A 26,697-nucleotide genomic window follows, 5' to 3' on the forward strand; every position below is an offset into this window, starting at 1 on the left:
ACAATAATAACAAGCACATTATTATTATTAATTTAAATTATGTTAATTAAATAAACTAAATTAAATTTTCGGCGATTGATCACACTATGCAAAAATTCTTTTAATGAACAATACATTTGAAATCAACATCATTTTTCGCATCAACAATTGATTCTTTAAAGTAAAACTCCTATGGAGTCACAACCCTAATCTCATAACTCTTTGCCAACACAATCCTTGTAGCGTCATGAACCATAATGCAACAATTTCATACTAATTTCGGATTCTGAAGAAAATGACCATTAATCGCTCAAAGGAATAAAATCATTAACTGTTTGAATAAACAAAATAGAAACAGTATATCATATATACCATATTTTGCATCAGAATTACTTATATCATATATTTAAATTGATCGATCTCATTTGTTTAACCTATGGACAATCGATGTATCGCTGCTTCATCATACTAACGTCGAATTCCAAAAGAATACTCAACATCAATCATCCAAATTATACACACATGATGCCAAATTTAATTACTCGTTTATTATTTAATTCATTTTGTCTTTTAATCATATTGATACAGAAAATAGAGAAAATAAACAACTATAAGATGCATGGCTTCGTAAGTGGCTCTGATACCACTGAAGGAAAATTGTGATCCAAAACGCAGCAAAAATTCAAAAAATCCTTTAGTGATCCTTACGAATGCGCATGATCAGTGGTAGAAACGGTTAGCTCTTGTGGCGATTGAAACCTCTGATGCAGATCTAAGAAGTGACCACGAGCGTTGAATGGTGACAGCACCTCTACTCAGTCCACACGAACGAATTCCTTCAGTCTTAGTGTTAGCTGCTACGAATGAAGACTTTGAGTGAGAGAGAGAGAGAGAGAGATAGAGAGAGAGAGAGAGAGAGAGAGAGAGAAACGGAATTTCATCAAGTGAAATGCTTCTTCACAAGGGTTCTATTTACAAAACCACTTGTGTGGGCTGCAAGCTAAAAAGCCCACTTAAGTGTATGTGGCCTATATCTTATGGTATACCGAAAATCACTTAAGCGCGTGGTACCTTACATATTTCGTATTCTACTTAAGTGTACCGTACCTTATGGTGTTCTACAATTCACTTAAGTGCATCGTACCTTATAGTGTTCCTTATTTACTCTATCTTTCATCAATCCGTCCTTTTGTGTGTGACCCTGTAGGTTTTTGCGACATTGGCAATTATATTAAATCACATATTTAACATAATAAATAGTGAGAGGTATCTAGAAACACATCACTGCTACCCAAGATACGAAAATGTCATGTGATCTAAGAAATCCCTTTTTGAGATAATACTTGTGTATACAATTACCTTTTTTGTCCTTATGCCTATATTTAACATAAGGCATAAACCATGTCATCCTTGTCCAGTTCAATATTGGGCCCTTAGACATTTATCCTGTTACGTGGGATGGGAAAATTCCATCTAGGTCACTCATGTACCTCAGTATGATTCGTGGATTACCCATAAACTGTCTTTATGGTCATCCAGTTACGGATAATGTTTGATCGGCAATAAAGCACTCGACTCTAAATTTAGGGTCCATAATGGTTTCAGGTCGAAGGGTGATATACACCACTATCACCATGAGAATAACTTATGACACTTTGCATAAAATTCTATGTAGTATTCTCATATCGGGTCACTCCAGTATCAATATTACTCCTAATATTCATACCTATATTTAAGATTTTATAACTCCTTATCCATGATCCATGAGATGTGATCATCAGTCTATATACATAATAGTCTTAATGCTTTAATGTTATTCCACTTCACAACAAATCTCGACTACAGATACTTTAAGAATATTGTCCTTATGTTTAATGGGATCTCATGATCAAGTCACACTTGATACATTAAACGAACTAGCTATTATTGGGACTTTATTAAACAAACATAATAAAGAAAAAACCTTTTAATATTAATAATTAATTCGATACAAGTACCAAAAGTATTGGCCTCTAGGGCTTACACCAACATATTCTTGAAATAGAAAATTCATCTAGTGCCTTGGGAGAAAAGATGTCAGAAGAAAAACAGGTTAGAAATATTCCCAGGTCCTTAGCTAATAAGTTTGACATGAAGGTGACAACCATTGAAGAATACCAAGACATCAGCAACATGAGAGTAGATGAACTTGTTGGGTCACTCCAAAGTTTTGAATTGAGTATTAGTGATAGATCTGAAAAGAAGAACAAGAGCATAACTTTTGTATCAAACATTAAAGATGAAGAGGACCAATGTGAGTTGGATACTGATGAAGGAATGACTAATGCTATTGTAATGCTTGGAAGACAATTCAACAAGGTGCTGAAGAGAATGGACAGGAAGTCAAGACCAAATATCAAGAACATCCCATCTGACATCAGGAATAATAATGACTTTCATAGAAGAACAAGAATAGAAGAGAAATCTAATCAAGGTAAAGGCACTCAATGTCATGGGTGTGAAGGATTTGAACACATTAGAGCAGAATGTCCTGCATATCTCAAGAAACAAAAAAAGGGGTTGTCTATTTCTTGGTCTGATGATGATAACTCTGAAAGTGAACCTGAGGATGAAGTTTCAAAACATGTAACTGCTTTAACTGGAAGATATGAATCTGATGAAGATTCCTGTGATGAAGAAGTATTCTATGAGGAATTGACTGCCTCTTACAAAGAACTATGCATTAGAAGTGAAGAAGTTTGTCAGCTTGGAGAAAAATAGAAGAAAATTATATCTCAACTGCAGGTTGAAAAAGAAAAATATATGTCTACCATCTCTGATCTTCAATATGAGGTGACTCTGTTGACTTCCAAACATGATAACATGACAAAGTCAGTAAAAATGTTGAACAAGGGTTATGATGTGTTAGACGAAGTTCTGCAAGTTGGGAAATGGTTGGAGATCTGAGGGAGATAGGCTTTAATTATCAATCTTTAAACAAACCAGGAGAAAGCCTTATGATAAACTTTGTTCTTCCATAAATGGAGCCTGAATCTGTAATGTCTAATCATCTGCCTCCACATCGTGCCATACATTAGAATGCTCAAACTGGAGGCAAGCTATTGTGCTAGAGGTGTCATTACTATGGAGAATTTGGTCATATAAAGCCCTTTTGCTTCAAACTTTATGGTTATCCAAGGCATCTAACACATCTCAGGGCTAATCAAGTGGTAACTAAAACTAGAAGGGAGTGGATACCCAAGCGTGTCATAACTAGTTTCGTAGCTCAAACCTCTCTTAGTGCTTAAGCTTGAGAAGACTGGTATTTTGATAGTAGATGTTCTAGACATATGACAGGTGTAAAGAAGTTCTTGGTGGACATAAAGTTCTACTTCACCAGTTATGTCACTTTTGGTTATGTGGCTAAAGGTGAAATTAGTGGAGTTCGAAGACTAGCTTGAACAGGACTTCCGAGTCTTGATGATGTTCTATTGGTAAATGGTATGACTGCTAATCTAATTAGTATCAGTCAGTTATGTGATCAAGTTCTTAAAGTTTTTTAGGTCTGATATGTAGTGATTGGTTGCATTTTGGAAAAACAAGTATTATTGTCAAATGTTGAACAAGGTGTCCTGACATGTTGGTTCAACATTGGAGTGTGGCCTTTTTTCGTATCTTGTGAGATTTGTTTCCTTTCATGGTTTATCTGAAGATACCCTGAAGATTTAGATCACGAATTATGTAAAGTGTTTTTTAAAAAGCAAAAGACTATTTTTCCTTGACTAGTTTACGAAGTAAAAATGTCAAAACATTTTAGGAAACATCTGATTTGATTGAAATCAAATTTGCAGAAGATTGTTCAGAGTCCTTGGATCTGCTATAAATCAAGCCCAAAGCCCATGTCTTTCCGCTACTATTTATAGATCATGTCTAAACCTAAGAAGGCATCGAAGTTGTGCAGAATATTATCTAAATTAGGGTTTCGTGTCTTTGTATTGTGTGAGCCATTCGAGTATCTCCTTGATACTTGAGCTGGACTTGGTGTATTGAGTTGTAACTATCAATCCCTCAAAAGCTTTTAAGCAAGAGTGGGTTGTATTTTTCTGTTATAAGTTGTTGTATGGTTGAGGTGAAGTGAGAGGGGTCTCATATCTAGGAGTGTCTTAGATAGAAACATCCACAGATAGAGATTAAGTGAGAAGTTTGTAAAACCTGAGGTTGTTCAGAACTTCAAACTAATTATGTGATTATGGATTTGCTTCCTGGATTAGTAGCCCTTAGATATAGGTGACGTTGCACCGAACTAGGTTATCAACTACTTCGGTTATTTCCTATTGTGTTGTTATTTAAATCCTAACATTGTTTATGGTGTGATAATGTGTTGACCCTGGTGTCGTGACATCGTGTACGACATCCAGGATCTGCATACCAAAATATCAATTGGTATCAGATCAGACATCGTACTCTATTTCTGGGAGAGATCTGGGGAAGATACTTGCTGGTACCATGGACAAGGAAGGAGGATTTATTAACTGACTCCCCATCTTAGATGACTCTAACTATGACTATTGGAAAGCAAGGATGGTGGCATTTCTAAAATCTATGGATAGCAAGATATGGAAAGCTATCATCAAGAGCTGGGAACATCCTGTCGTGAATGACAAAGATGGGAAGGCTACTACTGATCTGAAGCCTGAAGAGGGATGGTCTAAGGAAGAAGATGTACTAACTCTTAGAAACTCCAAAGCTTTAAATTCTCTATTCAATGGTGTAGACAAAAAAATATTCAGGTTGATAAACACTTGTACTATAGCTAAAGATGCTTCGGAGATCCTCAAAACTACTCATAAAGGCACATCTAAAGTGAAGATGTCTAGACTTCATCTCCTCACTACCAGATTTGAGAATCTAAAGATTAAAGATGATGAGAATATTCATGAGTTTCACATGATTATTCTTGAAATAGCTAATTCATCTAGTGCCTTGGGAGAAAAAATGTCAGAAGAAAAATTGGTTAGAAAAATTATCAGGTCCCTACCTAAGAAATTTGATATAAAGGTCACAACCATTGAAGAAGCTCAAGACATCAACACCATGAGAGTAGATGAACTTATTGGGTCTCTCCAAACCTTTGAATTGGGTATTAGTGACATATCTGAAAAGAAAAACAAGAGCATAGCTTTTGTATCCAACACTAAAGATGAAGAAGACCAATGTGACTTGGATACTGATGAAGGAATGACTAATGCTATTGTACTACTTGGAAGACAATTCAACAAGGTATTAAAGAGAATCGATAGGAAGTCAAGTCCAAATGTCAAGAACATTCCATCTGACATCAGGAATAATAATGACTTTCAGAAAAGAACAAGAACTGAATAGAGAACCAATCAAGGTAAAGGCATTCAATGTCATAGGTGTGAAGGATTTGGACACATCATAGCAGATTGTCCTACCTATCTCAAGAAACAAAAAAATGGCAAACTGTGTCTTGGTTTGATGATGGTAATTTTGAAAGTGAACCTAAGGATGAAGCTGCTAAATGTGTAACTACTGTAACTGGAAGATATGAATCTTATGAAGATTCATGTGATCAAGAATTATCTTATGAGGAACTGGCTTCCTCCTATAGAGATTAATTGCATCATAAGTGAAGAAGTGTGTCAGCTGGGATAAAAATAGAAGAAAATTATATCTCAATTGCAGATTGAAAAAGAAAGATATCAATCTACCATCTCCGATCTTCAAGATGAGGTGATATTGTTCACCTCCAAACTTGATAACATGACAAAGGTTGTAAGAATGTTGAATAAGGGATCTAATGTATTAGATGAAGTTTTGAAAATCGGAAAAGTGGTTGGAGATATGAGGGGGATTCGATTTAATTATTAATATCTAGACATACAAGGAGAAAGTTATATGACCAAATTTGTTCTTCCTAAAAGGGAGCCTAATCCGGAAATGTCTAAACATCTGATTCAACATCGTGCCAGACATCAGAACTCTCAAACGAAAGGCAAGTTATTATGTTGGATATGTCATTACTGTGGAAAATATGGTCATATAAAACCTTTCTGCTTCAAACTGTATGGCTATATTAGGTATCCAACACAACCCATGGCTAATCTAATGGTAACTAACACTAGGAAGGAATGGATACCCAAGCCTGTCAACTCTAGTCTTATAGCTCACATGTCTCTTAGAGCTTCAGCTCGAGAAGACTGGTATTTTGACAACGGACATTCTAGACACATGACAGGTGTCAAGACGCTCTTAAAGAACATCAAATCCTACTCAACCGGTTATGTCACGTTTTGAGATGGGGCTAAAGGTGAAATTAAAGGAGTGGGAAGACTAGCTTGTACAGGACTCCCGAGTCTTGATAATGTCTTGTTGGTAAAAGGCATAACTTCTAATTTGATTAGCATCATTCAGTTATGCGATGAGGGTCTTAAAGTCAATTTCACAAAATCAGAGTGTTTGGTCACTAATGAGAAAAATTAAGTACTGATGAAGGGAGTTAGGTCTAAGAACAATTGTTACTTGTGGACATCTCAAGAAATTAACTGCTCATCCACATGCATGATATCCAAAGAAGACGAAGTCAACCTATGGCACCAAAAACTTGGACATCTACATTTGAAAGGTATGAAAAAGATTGTATCAAAAGAAGGCATCAGAGGTATTCGAAAGTTCAAAATTGAAGAAGGAAAAGTCGGTGGGGAGTGTAAAATTGGGAAGCAAACCAATATGTCACATCCTGAGTTACAACATTAGACCACTTCAAAAGTTCTGGAACTTCTACATATAGACTTAATGGGACTTATGCGGGTCGAGAGCCTTGGTGGGAAAATATATACATATGTAGTTGTTAATGATTTCTCAAGATTCACTTAGGTGAACTTCATCGAAGAAAAATTAGATGTCTTTGAGGTGTTCACAGATTTATGTCAAAGGCTTCAAAGAGAGAAGGTCCCTCAATCAGAATTCAGAAAGATCGTCAAGTCAACAAAGGTCCCTCTATCAGAATTTAGAAAGATCATCCAACATAACTCATTATTGGAAATATCAATGAAGGAGTCACCAAAGGTCCCTCTATGAGAATTCAGAAAGGTCCCTCTAGAGATGTCATTTCAAATGCTTGTTTTGTCTCTAAGTCTGAACCTAAAAATGTGAAGGAAGCCTTGACTGATGAATTTTGGATCAATGATGTGCAAGAAGAATTAGGTTAGTTTATAAGAAATGATGTATGGGACTTAGTTCCTAGGCCTAAAGGAATGAATGTCATTGGGACAAAATGGATCTACAAGAGCAAACCTCATGAAAAAGGAATTATGACCAGAAATAAATCTAGACTTGTTGCTCAAGGATACACTCAAATTGAAGGGGTTGATTTTGATGAGACTTTTTCCCCTGTTGCTCGTCGTGAGTCAATAAGAATACTGTTAGGAGTGGCTTATTTGCTTAAATTTAAGCTATTTCAAATGGATGTAAAAAAGTGCCTTCTTAAATGGATACTTGAATGAATAAGTCTATGTTGAACAACCCAAGGGGTTCATAGATCCTAACTTTCCAGATCATGTTTACAAACTAAGGAAAGCTCCATATGGATTAAAGCAAGCACCTAGGGCCTAGAATAAAAAGCTCATTAAGTCCCTTGTCAGTAATGGATACATGAAATGAGGAACAGACAAGACAATGTTTGTTAAAGAAGGGCATGGCAAACTCATAATAGCTCAAATATATGTTGATGACATTGCGTTCGGAGGGATGTCGAACCTGATGGTCCAACATTTTGTCAGGAAGCTGCAATCTGAATTTGATATGAGTCTTGTTCGTGAATTGACTTAATTTCTTGGTCATCAAGTCAAACAAATGGGTGATACTATCTTTATCTCTCAAAGCAAGTATGCTAAGAGTATAGTAAAGAAGCCTGGAATGGAAAATGCTAGTCATAAAAGAACACCTGCACCAACCCACTTGAAATTGACAAAAGATGAAAAAGGTATAAATATGGATTAAAGTATGTACAAAAGTATGATTGGGAATTTGTTGTATGTTACAGCTAGCAGGCCTGACATTACATTTGTTGTAGGAGTTTGTGCAAGGTATAAGTATGAACCCAAAATGAGTCATATTACTCAAGTGAATAGGATCCCGAAGTATACCAATGGAACTAGTGATTATGGAATGTTGTACTCTCATAATGCAAATCCCTTGCTTATAGGATACCGAGATGCAGACTGGTCATGCAGTGCTGATGATAGAAAGAGAATCTCTAGAGGATGTTTCTTCTTGAGAAATAATCTTATATCTTGGTTCAGTAAGAAGCAAATAGTGTGTTTTTATCTACGTCCGAGGCTGAATATATTGTAGCAGGTAGCAGTTGTTCTCAATTAATTTAGATGAAATAAATGTTAGAAGAATACAATGTCTAGCAAGATATCATGACATTGTATTGTGACAACCTAAGTGCTATTAACATTTCAAAGGATCCTATTCAGCATAGCAGAACTAAACATATTGATATTTGTCATCATTTTATTAGGGATCTTATTGAAGACAAAATTGTCACTCTGGAGCATGTAACCACTGAGAAACAACTGGAAGATATTTTTACTAAAGCCTTAGATGCAAATCAGTTTGAAAAATTAAGGGGAAAATTGAGCATTTGCATGCTTGAAGATTTATAGCAATTACTGATCTGGAGATATAGAAATCAAATTTTCTCTTCCTTCCACTTAATGGTGCACAAAACTAAAGGAATATCATTACAAATTTTCCTTATTTTCCCAACGCGTAATCCTAGCTATTCTATAAACACCATTCACACCAAGGAGAAATTGAACCCTAAAAATGTCGATACTGAGGTCCATATCTAACATCTCCAAAATGTCCATATCTAACATCTCCAAAATGTATCAATTTTCTGTCTCAACTCCTAGCAAGCACACCAAGGAGAAATTGAACCCTAAAAATGTCGATACTGAGGTAGATCTCTCCGATGTCATTACTGATGTCGTTCCCCTCTCGATAGCTCTTGTCCATGCAACCCCTATAAGGAAGGATAGAATATCTACTTCAAGGAAAGGCAAGCCCTCTAAAGTAAGTACATCTTTCCTCTGCATCCATGAATGATAAAAATGTAAAAACTCTTGAACCCACTATTGATGTTAAGAAACCACATTTTATGATTAGTCTGTATCTTGATCCCATTAGTGGTGAACCTAATGTTGGTGTTTCTAAAGATTTTCCTGTTATGCCAAATGTTATGGAAGATCTTGAAGCCTCTAAAACTAGTCATAGATCTAGGTTTGTTACTACCTTAAGTAAATCAAACATGATTATTGTAGACAGAGACGACGTAGACCCAAGAATATTCGTGTATTGAACCCAAGACTAATGTCGTGCCGGATGTATCCGCATCCTTGGCCCAACATGATAACACTATTAGAACCACCTGGATAAATCTGATGTGAATGTATCAACTCTGTCTCCTGAAAAATCGAAAGAAAAGAGGGGTCGAAAGGGATGACTTGTGATTTGACTGATAAAGATGAAAATACTGTTGAGAAAAAGGATCAATCCATTGACATAGTAAATATAGAGGATTTAGACTCTGATGATGTACCCATCGGCCAAAGACTTGCTCCAGGAATAAATAAAAGATCAAAGAACAGAAAAGGTCAAGCTATTGAATCCTCCAACATGCCCTCCAAATCTCTTAGGAAAAGAGCTAATGTTGGCCCTACAAAAAGATGAAGCAAGGTTGTTACTCCTATTTCTAAGAAGAAATACCTTAAGAGGAAGGAAGTTCCTTCTTAATCTAGTTATTCTGACCATGATGTCGAGCACAATGTTCAGGACATCGTTTGTACTTCCAGAAAGCAAGTATCTGGGAAGAAGATTCCAGAAAATATTCCTGAAGTTCCAATTGACAATATTTCCTTTCACTCTATGGACAATGTTGAAAAATGGGAATTTGTTTATCAAAGAATATTGGCACTGTAAAGGGAACTTGGCAAAGATGCTTTTGAATGCAAAGAGGTAATGAGCCTGATTCAAGAGGTTGGATTAATGAAAACTGTAACTGGATTTGGAAAGTGTTATGAAGTTCTTGTTAAAGAATTCATTGTGAACACTCTAAGGAATATGATAACAAGAGGAGCAAGGATTTTAGAGAAGTGTATGTCAGAGGAAGATGTGTGGATTTTTCACCTAAAATAATAAATAGAGTTTTGGGTAGAAATGAAGAAGAACAAGCTGAATAGAAGTCTCTGACATTGTTATATGTAGAGAGATTACTACTAAACAAGTAAAGGAATGGCCAAGGAAAGGGAAGTTGTTCGCAAGTGCCTTGAGTGTAAAGTATGCTGTACTTCACAGAATTGGAGCTGCTAATTGGGTTCCTACCAATGACACCTTCAGCATTGCTATAGGTCTAGGTAAGTTTATTTATATTGTAGGGGCCAAGTCAAGTTTTGATTTTGGATCTTATGTCTCTGATCAAACTATGAATCATGTTTCCTCTTATGTTGTGAAGATCCAATACCTTTTCCCCCATTGATATGTGGGGTTATCCTGAGTCAACACTCAAGTATCCTAATGAGTTCTGGCAATATCTACAAAAGAGACCCTCCTCTCTCATTACATTATAGGTTGTTCATTGGGAAACATGTTCCATACATTGTCTTGACATCTACATAAACATCTTATAGGCCTACTACTAGAACATGCATCCTTGCTGAGCTAAAAGATTCCTGGAAGACCTTGGATGAAACTATCAGAAGTTGTACTGAGCGGAAAAGAAAGATTGAAATGTTGATAAAGGCCTTGTCTAAAGAATAAGAAAGTTTGAAAGGTTATGGAATAGGTGAATAAGAGACAAATGAAGAAGGTTATAATGCAAGTGATGATAAAGACTCTATTAGCAATGAAGAGTGTTGCACTGCAAAAAATATAGAGTCTCCACCAGATTTTATTTATTCCAAAGGAAAGGGAAAATAGCGATAAAACCCCAAATGAGAATGGTCTCGCAATAAAGAGCGGATTCAGAAGTCGGTTATGCAAGGGGAAGGTATTAGCACCCATCACATTTATGGTACTCCATGGGAACCACTTGCTTGTATCAATGGGAATGGATGTTGTTTATCTGAATGTTGCTTGCTATCGGTGAAATGAGATGAATAAGGATAAGATGAGAGAGAAAACAAGTTTTAAATTAGTGTGCTCGCAAAGGATTTAGGCCCTTGTGCCTATGTATCCTCATACATGCAATGAGGGAGTCAGAGTTCCGTAGTTCGGCTCAGAAACGGAGTGTTTGTTAAATTACATTGTGTGGAACATTTAGATTTATGACATTACAAAAATTGGGTCCTAATCATTCAATGTACCAAGTCTTCAATCTTCAACATGTTCCAATTTCTCCATCACCAATCCATCTCTTCTTCAAGCCATCTTCAAGCCCACCAATCTCTAATAATCCATATTTTGAGTCATTCACCTTAAAGGACCTAGCACCAAAAGTGAATTTTTTTTGTCAAATACAAGCCATTGGATTAAGGTAATGCTATGTTAAAAAATATATTGTGCAACAAACCCAACCAAAGCAATATAAAAAAGAATCAGATTTTGAAAATTTGAAAACTAGAGGGAAGGGTTCACTACAAATAAGTTTAGCAGGAAGGTACAATGACATATTTACACTAAATTGGCAAGATCAACTTGAGCATCTTAGAAAGTTTAGCAAATTCATTACTAGGAATGACATCCCTACACCAACACACATTAGAAACCCTAGTCATCCCTCAATATAAAGGAAGATTTTTTCACAGCAAGAAAGGGCAAACAACAAGAAAATTTGACAGCAACAATTTTTTTCACAACAACAAAAATTTCACAGCAAGAATATTTCACAGCAATAAAAATTCACACACAAAAAACCTAAGCTGATGTTATCAGATTGAGAATCAAAAAACCCCTCAGTAACCATTCAAAGTAGGAGCTACATATCCAAAGTTATTTGGTTCATACATTTGATACAAAATAAGAAACAGAAACAGCGGAAAGCAAGAGGAAATCGGATTACCCGGGTTTCCACTCGTGAGTTTTCTTTTGTCTTTATAATTTATCTGCTTTAACCTCTGTGTGATTAGTACCATTTCATGGAGTAGCTTGATGGTTGCATTGATTCAAGTATCTTTTTGCAAGCAATATGAGCACTGTCGGATGTTGTTACATTGAGGTCGTGACATCGTGAGTGCAAAAGTTTGAGGTTGATGAAGAACGATGTGGTCGGAGTCGTGTTTAAGTGGTTGTCCGCCGTCGCGAATACGCGACCGACCGAAATCGTTGGCCATGTTGAGATCGCCGTTGCGAATACCCGTACGGCCGGAACCGCGGCCGCGTTAAGGCCACCGATGCGAATCCATGAACAAGCTAGTCGATCGTGTGAAAGGTTTGAGGAAACAAGATCTTTGAGCGTTGAGGCAAAAGATTTTCAGTCGTGGGTTTTTGATTAACGTTATCTTTAATACTTTTTTTTTTGTTTTAAACCAACCAGGTTCGGTCTGAAATAAACCAACCCGCCTCACCTTGGGCCGTTCAACAATCCTAGCCCCATCATTATTTTTCTTTTATTTTTATTTTCTCCAGTTTCGTTATTTGTATACGCGGATGTATCTAACTTCCGACCAATCGCTCCTGGCCTGGTGGTTAAGACTTCTCCTGTCTCCCACCAGGTCCTTAGTTTGATTCATGGCTTGATCACTTTCTCTTGTCCTCATTTAATTTTATTTTTTTGTACATTCATCTTTCTTTGTTTTTTATTTTGTGATAATTTAATTTATGTTAGTCATTTTTGTATCTCCATTTAATTCAAATTATTCTAAAACTCTATTTTTTTTTCTATTTTCGTTTTTTCTTATGCGCCAAAATAAAACTTATATTTTTATTCATATATTTATTTATTATTTACAATCAACATATTTTTGTCTCCTCCACATCAAGCCTTTGTGAAAACATCCATTCAATTTCTTTGTTTAAACTTCTGCTTCGATTATTTGAATCTCAAACCTTCACCTTAACCCCCTTTTTTTTATTATTATTTTTCAATCTCTTTCACAATGAAATATGAAGAAAAAGATTACCCTGGATGGAATATCCAGTCGTAATCCTAAATATTAGGCCCAAGTTGTAAGAGCTTGTAAGCCCTATGTATTCGTCTTCTCTTCAAAATGCTCCAATATTCAAATCATTTTCATAAGTGAATCAGAAGAAAAAGATTACCTGGATGAAATATCCAGTCGTAATCTCGAATATTAGGCCCAAGTTGTAAGACCTTGTAAGCCCTATGTATTCGTCTTCTCTTCAAAATACTCCAATATTCAAATCTTTTTCTCAATAAAATATGAAGAAAAAGATTACCATGGATGGAATATCCAGTCGTAATCCCGAATATTATGCCAAAGTTGTAAGAGCTTGTCAGTCATATGTATTAGTATTCTCTTCTAAAACACTTGTAAATATTCAAACCATTTTCATAATCAAAATTGGAAGAAAAAGATTTCCTAGGTGAAAGGTCCAGATGTAGTCCCGAGTATTAGACCCAAGTTATAAGAGCTTGCAAGTCATAAATACTCGTCTTTCAAACCCAAAAATACTTTCAACCAATCAAAACCTTTTTTCACCGTTGTGCACTTGATCAGAAAAAACTTTTCATAAACGAAATACATCTTGTCTTAAGATGATGCAAAACAATGCTTCATCCATAATTGTTGAGTTGAGATAAGTGATGTTTTTCCGAATGTTGATTTGTAAATCCATTCGATGTGATGTATATGTCTGCTCCTCATCTGTTTTGGCTAAAACAATGTTTTTCGTCGATTAATACAATATAGCTTTCGCTAAAATCGACCAACAAACAAATATTTTCTACCCAGAACTACGTAAGCCTTGAGTTCTCTATTGAGATACGTAGGAGCAGGATTGTGAGATCTTGTCAGGCCCATTAATAAAAAACATAGGTTTAGCCCCCCCTGTTGCAAAAATCCAAAGAACATCTTCTCTTTTCTTTTGATCCTATTATTCTTTCCCTCATAATAATTTGATAAGCCTAACATTTCATGCTAACACTAACGCGAACTACAAACCTAATGGTTCCCGTTGAGTACAACGGACGTGAGATGTGCTAATACCTTCCCCTTGCGTAATCGACTCCTGAACCCTGATATTGGTTGCGACGACCATAATCATTGTTGTTCTTTCTTGGGTTTTATCGCTATTTCCCATTTCCTTTTTAGGAATAAATAAAGTTCGGTGACGGCTCTGTTCAGTCCATCATGCGAGCGTGCATTTGTGCTTTGCATGGCCGTGTTCTCATTTTTCGAGGTGTGACACCCTCGAACCTTTTCAATCTCTTTATTGCACTATTTTGCATTGCATATTTATGGGTTATTTGATCCTTTCCCCTTCCCTTGGATAAATTAAATTTCAGTGGTGACATTTTGTTTTGCCAGTAAACTTAACCTAATAGCTTGGTCTCCGATTCTCACCGTGACAAAAATGGCAACTTCACTAGGGACATCCCCAAGAGGGTTCAACCTATATTGTATATATTTGTGTTATTATATTGTTTGCTATATTGTTTGTGTTTTTTTTTGTGATTCATATGTGGTGAGCTATGTCCTAACCCGAACCTGAGTACATAAATAAGATAGAATGGTGGTATAGTCGAGAAAGCTTGGATGGAGTAATCCCGAACAAGCTGACTCGAAAATCCCCCACTCAGTGGAAGTCCCTTTGAGGGTAGTCTTTGTTAAATGATTCATCGTGAAAGCATTGCTACTCTCTACCTGAGAGCCTGAGAAATTGAGGAATTTAGTATCCCTTTACCCCTCTCGGCCTTTTATGACGTAGTGCGATGGCTATGAAGGTGTAAACCTAAAATAGTTGATACACGATGCTACACTCAAACGAGGTTCTCTTAATAATATTATTGATTCCCGAGTAATCAGTGTGCTAGTAATATCCAAAAGATGGATCAATGACTTTGGGAACCTTCTTAGAGGCTTGTTCTACAGGTAAAAAAACCTTAGTACATACCTTTTGGTATGGTGGAACCCATGACTCCATGCTCGTGACTTCGAACCTTTGAACCACATATGTTTGTGTTCTTGTTTGTGCATCCATACATTGATGCATTCATTCATCATTTTTAACCAAGTTTTCAAGGAACTTAGAAACACTTGTTGCAAACATCATATGAACTTTTTTATCATGGATTTTGGAAGAAGAAGAACTCAAAAGTACACTTTCAAGAGTCCTAAGCTAGAAAATTTAAGAGAACTAGGGGATTTGGTTGCTGATCCAATAGGTTTCAAGGATAAATATGGGAGACTTCTGTCACTATTGAAGACCAACATGACAAATGGAATTCTTGCTACACTAGTACAGTTATATGATCCATTGTGTTATTGTTTCACCTTTCCAGATTACCAGTTTATGCCCACACTAGAGGAGTATTCCTATTTGCCTGGATTACCTATTTCTGATTTGATCCCATTTTCTAGATTGAAGGATATTCCCAAGGATAAAGTTATTTCTGAAGCTACTCATTTGAAGATGTCTGAGATTAAAGCTCATATGACTACCAAGGGAGGTATTCTTGGGTTTCCAGCTAAGTTTTTGATAGATAAAGCTCGTTACTTTGCTAGTATGAAAAGTATGGATGCTTTCGAGTCTATTCTTGCCTTGCTCATTTATGGATTGTTCCTCTTTCCTAATATTGACAACTTTGTTAACATTAATGCTATTGAAATATTCTTGATTTGAAACCCAGTTCCCACTCTACTTACAGATACCTACCATTCCATTCATCTCAGAAACTCTTATAGTGGGGGATGATTATATGATTTGTGCCTTATAGATGGCTTATTTTTAACTTGCATTGGTCTACTACTTTTTGGGATCTTAAGGATGGTATTTTATGGTCATAGAAGATTATGTCTCTCACACATTATGACATTGAGTGGTATAGTCATGCTTACGATGAAGTGAAGATCATTGATAATTATGGAGAGTTTCCTAATATGCCTCTTCTCGATACAAAAGGAGGTTTCAGCTATAACCCAATTTTGGCTCGTCGTCAACTTGGATATCCTATGAAAGATAAACCAAAAAATATCCTCTTGGAAGGCCTCTTCTTTAAAGAAGGTGAAGAAAACAAAGCACTTAAGATGAAGATTGTGCATGACTGGCGTCATGTCCATAAAAAGGGGAGAGAAGTTCTGTGGAAGCAAAACTATGTTTCTTTGGAGCCTTATCTTCAACGGGTACAAGCTAGGGATATCAAGTTGAAGATGCATTATCCTCTCCATGAGTCTTTACCTATAGAAACTAGAGAGCATACTCTGATTTTCATAACTGATGTGGAGAAACTTCAGATTGCTTTGACTAAGATGCAATCAGAAAGGGACGCATGGAAGAACAGATACTAGTTTGTCAAAAATGAGAATGAAGAAATCTAAAAGCATTTGAAGAAGAAGAATGAAGAGGATCTTTCCAGCAAGAAGAGAAAGGAGAAAGAGGATTTATTTTCCTCTAGCATTCAACCAGATACTCCTCCCGCCTCAGTTGCTTGAAAGTTGATTGTTGACAAGCTCGTGATTGAGAAGACTCAGATGGGAAGACCAAATCAATAAGCTCAACAGGAAGCTGCAAGGATGGATTGGATCTTATTCTCATGGGATACCCTAGGACTCTTAGATTCTAGCTTTTATTATTTTTTGTTTTGTTTAGAACTTTTGAAAGTTAAAACTTCTTATTTGTATTGTCTCCACTTATTAATGAAATGAGGTTCTTTTGGCTACTTCAAAAATGTAATCCTTTATAATGTTTTCAATAATTATTAGAATTTCCTTGAAAAAAATTCATTTGCATTAGCACATCATGCATCACGCAAGCATTTTGCGTTCCAGGAAACTCATTTTTGTCTTTTGTCTCTGTTAGTCAAACTGTATCATTTGTACAACACTCGGACATATCAAAAAAAAGGATGGATCAACTCGAGCAAGAAAACCAGTAGCTCCGGGAAGAAGTGATCACTCTGAAAAAAATCTTGGAAAGACTCTCCAACATAATGGAAACATTGGTGGATGCTCAGAATCATCCATCACCTGATTCTCAAGAGACTATTCAAAGAACCATAATCTCCAAGATCGTGTTTACACCTATTTCTGTGGCACCCCTCAGTGTTCCTCAGTACCACATGCCCTCCAATTTTCCTTGGGGCACGCCTCCAAATTATATGCCAGAAGGGTATCATCCATAGGCTACCGAAGCTCCAGTTGTTACCGCCGTGATGTATGTGCCACATCTTGTGGTACACACCACTCCTTACAATGAAGAACTTATCTTACACACCGCTCCAAGTGAAGGTGTTGGAATGGATGAGAGAATGGACGATTTTCAAGATCAATTCTTGGAAATGCAAAAGGAAATCAAAGCCCTCCGAGGAAAAGACTTATTTGAAAAGAATGCTTCTAATCTCTGATTTGTTCCAAATGTTAAGATTCCGCACAAGTTCAAGGTGTCAGACTTTGAGAAGTACAAAGGAAACTCTTTCCCTCAAAGTCATCTAGTAATGTATGCTTGCAAGATGTCGATCCAGATAGATAATAATCAATTGTTAATCCATTACTTTCAGGATAGCTTAACTGGTGTCGCCCTCAAGTGCTACATGAGTTTGGACAGTGCATAAATCCATACTTTCAATGACCTTGGAGAAGCTTTTTTCAGACAATATAAATATAATGTAGACATGGCACCGGACAGGGACCAACTCTGAACCATGTCTCAGAAGGACAAGGAAAATTGTAAGGAGTATGCTCAGAGATGGCGTGAACTAGCCGCCCAGATCTGTCCTCTGCTTGAGGAAAAAGTGATGACAAAGATTTTCCTAAAGACTTTGAGTTCATTTTACAATGACCGTATGATCGCAAGCGCACCAAATCAATTCACTGAAATGGTGAACATGGGGATGCGGCTTGAAGAGGAAGTCCATGAGGGACGTTTAACAAATGAAGTGGGTTCTTCCAGTAATGTTAAGAAGTTTTTAAGTGGGTTCATTAAGAAAAAGGAACAGGAAGTTAGTGTCGTTTTACCCGGAAGACAAAGAAGAAGGTATCAACCACAACATGTCGCAACCTTTTCTCCAATAATCAGTCCACCAGTGGTAGCTCCTGCCTATCAACCACAATTTTGTCAATAACCCACTCAATAATCTACTCAGCAAGATTAGCAGCCTCAATAACAGGCTCTCCCATAGCTCAACAACAACAATCGTGTCCAAAGAACACCTCATTTTGATCATATTCCAATGTCATATGCAGAGTTATTCCTGACTTTGTTAGCCAAAAATCACATTTAAACTCGATCTCCACCCGCTGTCCCAAAAGAAATCCCCTATTGGTACAAAGCTGATCAATTTTGTGTGTACCATCAAGGAGCGTCTGGTCATAATATAGAGAATTGTTATGGATTTAAATCTGATGTTCAAAGGCTGATTAGAGGTGGCATTTTGTCCTTCAAAGATGTTAATCTGAATGTGCAGGCTAATCCCTTACCTCAGCATGGGGGAGCTTCAGTAAACATGGTGCATGGTTGTCCAGGAAAATTTGTAGTCTTCGAGGTTAGGTTTATTAGAAAATCCTTAGTTAGAATGCATGCTAGTTTGACAAGGCTTTCCTTTGTTGATCATGAACACAATTACACTGCTTATAGAATTTGGTCTGTAAATCCGCGTGCATGTCCTCTTGTATGCAAGATATTCAAAAGTTATTGGATCAAAGGACTATCACAATCACCTATGATAAGAATCATGATGATGAAGTTAATATTATAGTACCTCAGTTCAATGTTCCTAATCCCGTGGAGATCATTTACGGCAGTCGAAAGAATTCTGCTTCTCCTTTGGTTGTCAACTTGCCTGGTTCAGTTCCTTATAAATTTGACAAGGCTATACCATACAAGTATAACGCCATCATTATTGAAGATGGAGTGGAGGTTCCTTTTCCTTTTGTTGTTAATATTGCTAATGTGAGAAAAGTTACAAGAAGTGGGCGTGTGTTTGCCTCTAATCCTCCCAGAAGAATTGAAGATGTCGTTGTAGGGAAAACTCAGGTTGAGTTTCCAGGTGAGCACATTGGCCAGTATAGTGGTACAAATCAGAAGGTGGATAATGATGAAATGCTGAAATTGATAAAGAAAAGCGAGTATAACATGATGGAGCAACAGTTGTACACACCATCAAAGATATCTGTGATATCCTTGTTAATGAGCTTTGAGGCTCATCGAGAAGCTTTGCAAAAGGCTTTAGAACAAGTGTATGTAGATCATGACGTGACTATGGGTCAATTTGGCGGTATTGTAGCTAACATAATGCATGTAACTATCTAAGTTTTTGTAATAAAGAGCTCCTTGAAGAGGGTAGAAATCATAATACGGCGCTACATATTTCAATGAACTATGTGAGTGACGCTCTTTCTAGTGTGCTGGTAGATACTAGATCGTCACTGAATGTGATACCTAAATCAACACTTTCCAAATTATCTTTTGTAAAGCGTTCCAATGATGGGTAGTGGGATTATTGTAAAGGCTTTCGGTGGTTCCTACAAAACTATTATTGGATAGGTAGACTTGCTTATGACTATTGGTCCTCACATTTTTCAGATCATGTTCCAGGTTATGTACATCGAAGCAACATACAATTGTTTATTGGGTAGTCCGTCAATCCATGAGGCAGAGGAAGTCACCTCTACTCTTCATTAGAAGCTCAAATTGTTAAAGAATGGGAAATTGGTGAGGATATGTGGAGAACATGCTTTGATTGTGAGCCACCTTTCATCATTCTCTTATGTTGAACCAGAAGATGCTATTGGAACCCAGTTCCAAGCCTTGTCTACTGTTGATCAAGATAATAAGAGAAGTGGACCATCGATTTGTTCTCTCAAAGATGCACAAAAGGTGGTCAAGAGTGGTGCAACTGATGGATGAGGGGAGGTCGTGATTTTGCTGGAGAACAAGTCCCGAGAAGGTCTTGGTTTTTCTCCCTCGTCTACAAAGGTTGTCAAAAAGGACGCGGTTATACACCCTATTCAAGAAGTTTTCTATAGCGGAGGTTTCATTCATCTCACTCCGCCTAAAGTCAGTGATATTATAGAGGACAATCCTTAAAAGGATTCACCGTACCTTATTGTGCATGGAGTGGTTTGTCAAAACTGGACAGTTGTTGATGTCCCATCCATTATTCACATTTCTAAGTAATGTTTTGTTGTCATGTCCTTTCGCTCTGCCCTAGGCGAAAGAGTATTTTGTAGGGATTTCTTTAAAAAAAAGTTTTCTTTTGCTCTGCCCAAGGCAAAAGAGTTGGTGTCGGGCTTTTGTTTCAAGATTTGGCAATCATTAATAAAAGTGTCACCTTTTGCTTTCCATGTTATTTTTTTTTACTTTTTACTTTTTTCGAAAAATGGTAATTCTAAAACAAAAAATATAACAATCACTTGCAACATTTGCACACACTTCCACCTTTATCTGTTTAAAATTCAAGCATAATCACATGCGCATATTAATTCATGAAACATCCATTTAAAAACATGACCTTATGCCCTCTCCCAATTTTGAATTTCCGGTATTTGATGTTGAAGAGGAAAGTGTTAAAGAGATTCCCGATGAGATCTTCTGGTTACCCGAGCTGGAGGATGAAACCGTTTAGTCATATAAGGCACCAGTGGAGGTAATCAACTTGGGTTCAGAAGAAGCTAGAAAAGAAGTGAATATCGGAGCTTTGTTTGTTCCAGTTGTCAAAGAGAGAAGGATAGACCTTCTCAGAGAGTACGTGGATGTGTTTGCTTGGTCCTACCAAGACATGCCAAAGTTGGATACATATATTGTAGAGCACCATTTTCCTTTGAAGCCAGAATGTCCTCCGGTCAAACAAAAATTGAGAAGAACTCGTCTAGATATGGCCATAAAGATCAAAGAGGAAGTCCAAAAACAGATTGATGCAGGCTTCCTTATCACGTCTGAATACCCTCAATGGCTAGCCAACATAGTGTCTGTTCCTAAGAAAAATGGAAAAGTTCAAATGTGTGTCGACTACAGAGATCTAAACAAGGTCAGTCCAAAGGATGATTTCCCATTACCACATATTTACATGTTGGTTGATAACACTGCTAAATTCAAGGAGCCTGGTACCCCCCAGCTAAAATGGAGTTCGTATGGTTGTCCTTTTTTATTAGACAAATATTGTCTGGATTTATCCCCTGTGTTGTTTATCCCCGGTTATATTGTGATGTTTACTTCATCACCAGTTTATTTGTTGGATCTATTTTGTCAACATAAACATAACACGCATGCATGCATACATAGATCATGCGTAGCTAAATTCATAGACGTATTCATTTCACATTTTCTAGATGTGATTACTTCACCTTGGTTGTGTTTATTACCAAGTAATACTTTTCTTCTCTCCAATAGAGTTGTCAACCTTAAGAATAAAGTGTATATCCTTTCTATTTACCCACTGAGTTATCCCTTGTGGAAGATTTTTCTTTTGCTTTCCTTTTCGTCCATGGATCGGACAAATCCCCTATTGGGTTTCATTCCTCGTTGGGTATTGTCTTATTTGATAGTTTCTTTCCAGTTTATTATTGGATTGAACTGGGTCTCTGAAAATTTTAATGATTGAGTCTCTATAGGATGTGAAACCTGGATTGAGAGTGCATATATTTTGCACCTTTGAATACTTTGTCCCCTCAGGAAGAAACGATTGGTGGTTCCCCATTGAAGATAAATTTTATTCCCACAGTAGTGTTGTTATAACACTCCCTTGAAGTTTATACCAACAATGAATGGTGATCTCTTTATTTGAGAAGCTTCTTTGTTCTTGGATTTCCTTGTGAATGACAAATTATAATCTCTTCCCGAGAAGTTTGTCTGTCCCCAATGAAGCTATCAATACCTCAAATTACCCTTCGATTAAATGGTTATCTCTCCGGGAAGTTTTCGTCAGAGAAGTTTGAAGATCAACATATCCATTTTCCTTTCATCAGATGGTAATCTCTCTGAAAGTCTCGAAGAGAAGTATGATGAAGTTATTTTCATAAAGTGGCTATCTCTCCAGAAAATTTCGTCAGAGGAGTTTGTCGAAGAATATTACAAGTGTTTTATCTGCTTCATGCACTGTAAACCACAACTAATGGCAACTTCCCCAGTAAATCTATTATCAAGTTATGATTATCTCCCCGGTAAATGCCGGTGATAAGTTTGATGAATATCCATACAAATGATTTTCTCTTTATTTGAGAAATTCATTTAGGAAATTAACTGACCTGCATCTCTTTAAAGATCCCTAGTGAAGTTATCAATTTAGAAAATGGTTACCCTTTTAGGAGCTTGTTTGCTTATCCTTTTCAAGTAGAAGACTTAATTAAAGAAGAAACTTAGACCCTTTCATGGTTTATGACCAAAATCGTGGGGAGGTTTATTACCCTTTTCAAGTGGAAAACTTGATTAAAGAAGAAACTATGACCCGTTCTTGGTTGTTGATCCAAAGCGTTAGGGATGTTTATTTACTTTTTCTGAGTGGATTGTTTAGTTAAAAAAGAAACTAAATCATATTCTGTTAATGGAAGTTTGTTATTCTTCAACTGGACTCGTTATTTGAACATGCATTTATCTATTTATATGAGAAATCTGTTGCGATACGATATTTTTGCTAATTTTATTATCTTTTCTTAGGCTACCATATGTTTGGTCGTAGGTAATATTTCTCTCCCAAGTGAAGCTACCTTACGATTGGTAGTTGATAGTCTCTTCCCCAATGAAGTTCCTATCTTTCCAGTTGTTAAAATCACATTTTTTACAGCAAAGTTACAACCCTTTCCCAGTAATCTTAATCCTTTCCCAGTAATATTAATCATTTCCTAGTATATTAGTTTGTTGTTATTCATGTTATTCCCCACAAAATCTTTATTGGCATTCATATCATATCATATCATATCATATTGTGGCATCTTAGGGGCTAAAATTGTGCATGTTTGTAATAAAGTCTCTCCCATCTCGTTGAGACGAAAATGTCAATCTTCATATCTTCGAATGGAAGAAACTTAAATAGGGACATCTGTCATACCTTAATTTTTACCCCTAAGATCCCATCTCATTTTCATCATTTGCATAACATCAAACATATCATGTGTGTTTATTTTATGCATTACCAACCTTATGAAAATACAAAAATATTTTTTGTCTTCTTTGATTCTTTCACAAGGTAGGTGTGTTGGTTAAAGAAGCTCAAGTGATTGGCTGGTCAAGATTATGGGCATTCCTAAGTAATTCAAGCTTCTAATTAATTCATAATATTCAGTTGATTTCCATTCATCATAATCAAGTTCAAGATTACATCCATTCAAGATCAACAAGTTCCAAATTCATTTGATGCCTAAATTAGGGTTTTGATCATGATTGCTCTGATGTTGACTTTTTGACAAACACATGATCTAATGGATTGAAATATGATTCAAGGTCCTCAAGTGCTTCATTATGATCCATTCACGTGCTTCAATTGGATAAAGAAGTTTTATTCATTGATCATTGAAGATTTGGAATTCATCTGATGAAAAGTCGACTACTCAAGGTCAGAGTTTGACTTTTGAGATTTTTTGCTCAACCATGGGTTTCTCAAGTCAAGATTCATGAAAAGTTGTGTTGATGAATTCGTTTGATCATGAAAATCAAGAAAAAAGTTTAAGAATGTCAAATCTAGGGTTTTCAAAATTTCTTCAAGTTATGAAATTGCACGTTCATGAAGCCCACTTTACAAGTTTGTAACTTCTTCCTCAAGCCGTCATTTTTCATGCTCAAAGGATGAACTTGCAGATGATGTTCCATACTTAAAATTTGTAGAAGTAATGAACCAAAGATCTCATAAGGATTGGAAGATATAAAGTGATGAAGATGAGATCTCAAAGTTGTAAAATTGTTCAACACTTGGAAAAGTGTTTAGCAATTAAGATTGTCAAAGTTGATGGACAATTATCTCTATGATCCAAGCTGAATATTTTCAAATGTCCAACAAGAAAGTTATAGAGGATGGGAAAATATTCCCAAAGATCCCATTGGCATGACTTTATCACACTTGGGCTAGGACTTTCGAAGAAGGAAAGTCATCATGTTAGGCCAAATCGAAAGTCCATCTTCATGTCAAGTTTCATGTTCAAACCAAAGTCAAACCTCAAGATCTTGCTTTGCAGCCTATGATGCTTCTAAATATCAACATAGTGAGTGTTTTACAAAAACCATTGATGCATTACACAATGGCTTGAACCATTATCCATATAACATACCATTCATGGATCATTTTTCCATAAAGCTTCATTGTCATTTCCATAAACATGACTTTTCTCAACCACTTTTGCTTAGAGCTTTGTAAATTGATCTTACTTTGATCTTACTCGATCTAAACACCAAAATCAAAAGCACTTTTGTACTTTTCACCATTTTTTAGATTTGATCCAAAGTCCATCAAACAATACCAATAACCACTGCACCAAATCTAAATTCATTCACTATAAAAGGAGGCGTCATTGCAATGCTCCAACACAAAAAACACATCCATCATTAAGCAAGAAAGAACATTGAATCATTCTTGCACTCTTTCCACATTTTCACTCCATTTTGAACTCCAAACATATTCAACCACGATACATCCATTCTTTCATCATCAACACACTCATGGGGACTCAAGGAGCTAGAGGGATCATTATTTCTCATCGGGAAGTGCTTTTGAAGGTGCAACGGACACACTCCGTTAGGTAAAAAAAAATCAGTTTGAATTCATTCATAAAAGCATCATTTTCACCCATTCTTGTTACCATTATGTTTCTTTTGACATGAGGAATGAAACCCCATTTTGCTCTTTTTCCTCCCTTTTCTCTTTTTTTTTAATTTTTTTTTCTTTTCTTTAATTTTTTTCCTTTTTCTTTTATTTATTATATCAATATTGAAAACCCAAAAAATATTTTATTTATTTATTTTCTTTTCTATATTTTTATATTTAAAAATAATATTTATTTTCTTATTTAGTTTTTATTTTTAAATAAAAAAATCCAAAAATAACTTTATTATTTATTCCTTTTTATTTTTTCATTTAAGTATGCTTTGATTCAATTTTTTCCCAAGATTAATTTGCTCCCATTTTGATCCATATGTGTTGAACACCTTGATTATACTTGGACTTAGACTTGATGATAACTTGTTTATTTGATTTGTGCTTGAAGTACATGGATGTTTATGGTTGATGACTTGCTTTGAAACCCTAATGTATGAACCTTAAAGGTATGAACCTTAATGACTTGAACCCTTGTATGATGTGAACTTTTGTCATAAAATGATGCTTTGAACTTACTCCTAAACATTGTTTTAGTCTGGATGCATGAAATAGTTGTTTAAGGTTTAACATGCTTGTATGCTCGTATGATCCATGTGTTATGAACTATTATCTATGCCATGCCTTTTGCTCAATTATTTATTGATGGACTTGATTGGTGTCTTAAGATGTTTAAACTTGATACATGGTAGTGATTTTGTTCATATGCTTGCTTAGTGCATATTGTTAACCCATGATATTTCTTGCACGATACTTGTGCTTATGTTTCAATCCAAGGGAAAGGGACTATAATTGACTTATTATCATGTGCACATTCATTGTGTGTGTTTGTAACTTCCTTTATCCACCTTGTTCCTTTTAGCCCCTTCTAAACCCTATTCCAATCTTAGGATTTTTCAAACTTGAACTTCTTTCATAAAAAAACGTTGACTTTAGGTCATTGAATTTTCAAAATTTCTTTCTTCATAAATGCTCCAAAAAAAACTTTAAGCATATCAAACTCTTCCTATAAGAATAAGAAACACAAATCTCATTTAAAACTTTTACCAATTGCTTTTTCATTTTTAAACCCTTTCTCAAAAGAAACCAGACATGAATCATCTTTATAGTTGAGATATAAATCTCCTACCCTATAGTAATGATTGAAATTGATGTTGATTCTTTTCCATATGAAGGAGTTAGTGGCATACTTATAAATTTTATATCCATGTTGGAGCCCTTCCTTCATAATGATGCAAAGATCCATCTTGTCATATTTTTGGTGGTTTAGATGGTATTTTCTCTAAGATGACAATTTGTCTCTTCTTCAAAAATTAACTAAACAAAGTCTTTTGTTATTTGTACCCCGAACTACGAGATTTTGATTCTTCATTTGTATGTAGGCACAAGACTTGATCTCTTTTCAAATAAAAAAAGAAATAAAACACACTTCTCTTCCCATCTCCCTAATCTTTAGTAAACAACAATAACCAAACACAAATATCTCAATTGGTTCCTATAGGTTACTATAGATGATTAGGGTGCTAGTACCTTCCTTTTTCATAACAAACCCGCGAACCTTCAACATCTTTGTTGCATTATTTTGCATTGCATATTTATGGGTTATTTGATCTTTTCTCCTTCCCTTGGATAAATTAAAGTTCGGTGGTGACATTTTGTTTTGCGAGTCAAGTTAACCTAATAGTTTGGTCTACGATTCTCACTGCGACACTAACTGAGGTAAAATGGTTTTTTTGTAGTAGTGCACTGAGATTAGTATCTCAACCCACATCGTGATGATATTTCCAAGTAACTAG

At 36.0% G+C, this 26,697-nt stretch overlaps 1 protein-coding gene across 1 annotated transcript; it reads left to right on the plus strand.

The window, feature by feature from the left end:
* The first annotated feature begins 4,560 nt into the window (after positions 1 to 4,560).
* Positions 4,561 to 8,257, plus strand: LOC127137087 (uncharacterized). Its single transcript, XM_051063576.1, has 4 exons — positions 4,561 to 5,098; positions 7,826 to 7,963; positions 8,024 to 8,103; positions 8,186 to 8,257. The coding sequence occupies exons 1-4, from the start codon at positions 4,561 to 4,563 to the stop codon at positions 8,255 to 8,257; spliced, it is 828 nt and encodes a 275-aa protein (XP_050919533.1).
* Positions 8,258 to 26,697: the final 18,440 nt, after the last annotated feature.

The sequence above is a fragment of the Lathyrus oleraceus genome, chromosome 4 (assembly GCF_024323335.1).
Source record: "Lathyrus oleraceus cultivar Zhongwan6 chromosome 4, CAAS_Psat_ZW6_1.0, whole genome shotgun sequence".
Taxonomy (NCBI): Eukaryota; Viridiplantae; Streptophyta; class Magnoliopsida; order Fabales; family Fabaceae; genus Lathyrus; species Lathyrus oleraceus.

What these genes read in the sequence shown, in the direction of transcription:
- LOC127137087 (XM_051063576.1), top strand. Translation starts at nt 4,561, where the DNA reads ATGGATAGCAAGATATGGAAAGCTATCATCAAGAGCTGGGAACATCCT. An exon ending in ATTGACAAAAGATGAAAAAG is followed by an intron (nt 7,964 to 8,023) that starts GTATAAATATGG and finishes TGTATGTTACAG; the next exon opens with CTAGCAGGCCTGACATTACA. An exon ending in AAATGAGTCATATTACTCAA is followed by an intron (nt 8,104 to 8,185) that starts GTGAATAGGATC and finishes CCTTGCTTATAG; the next exon opens with GATACCGAGATGCAGACTGG.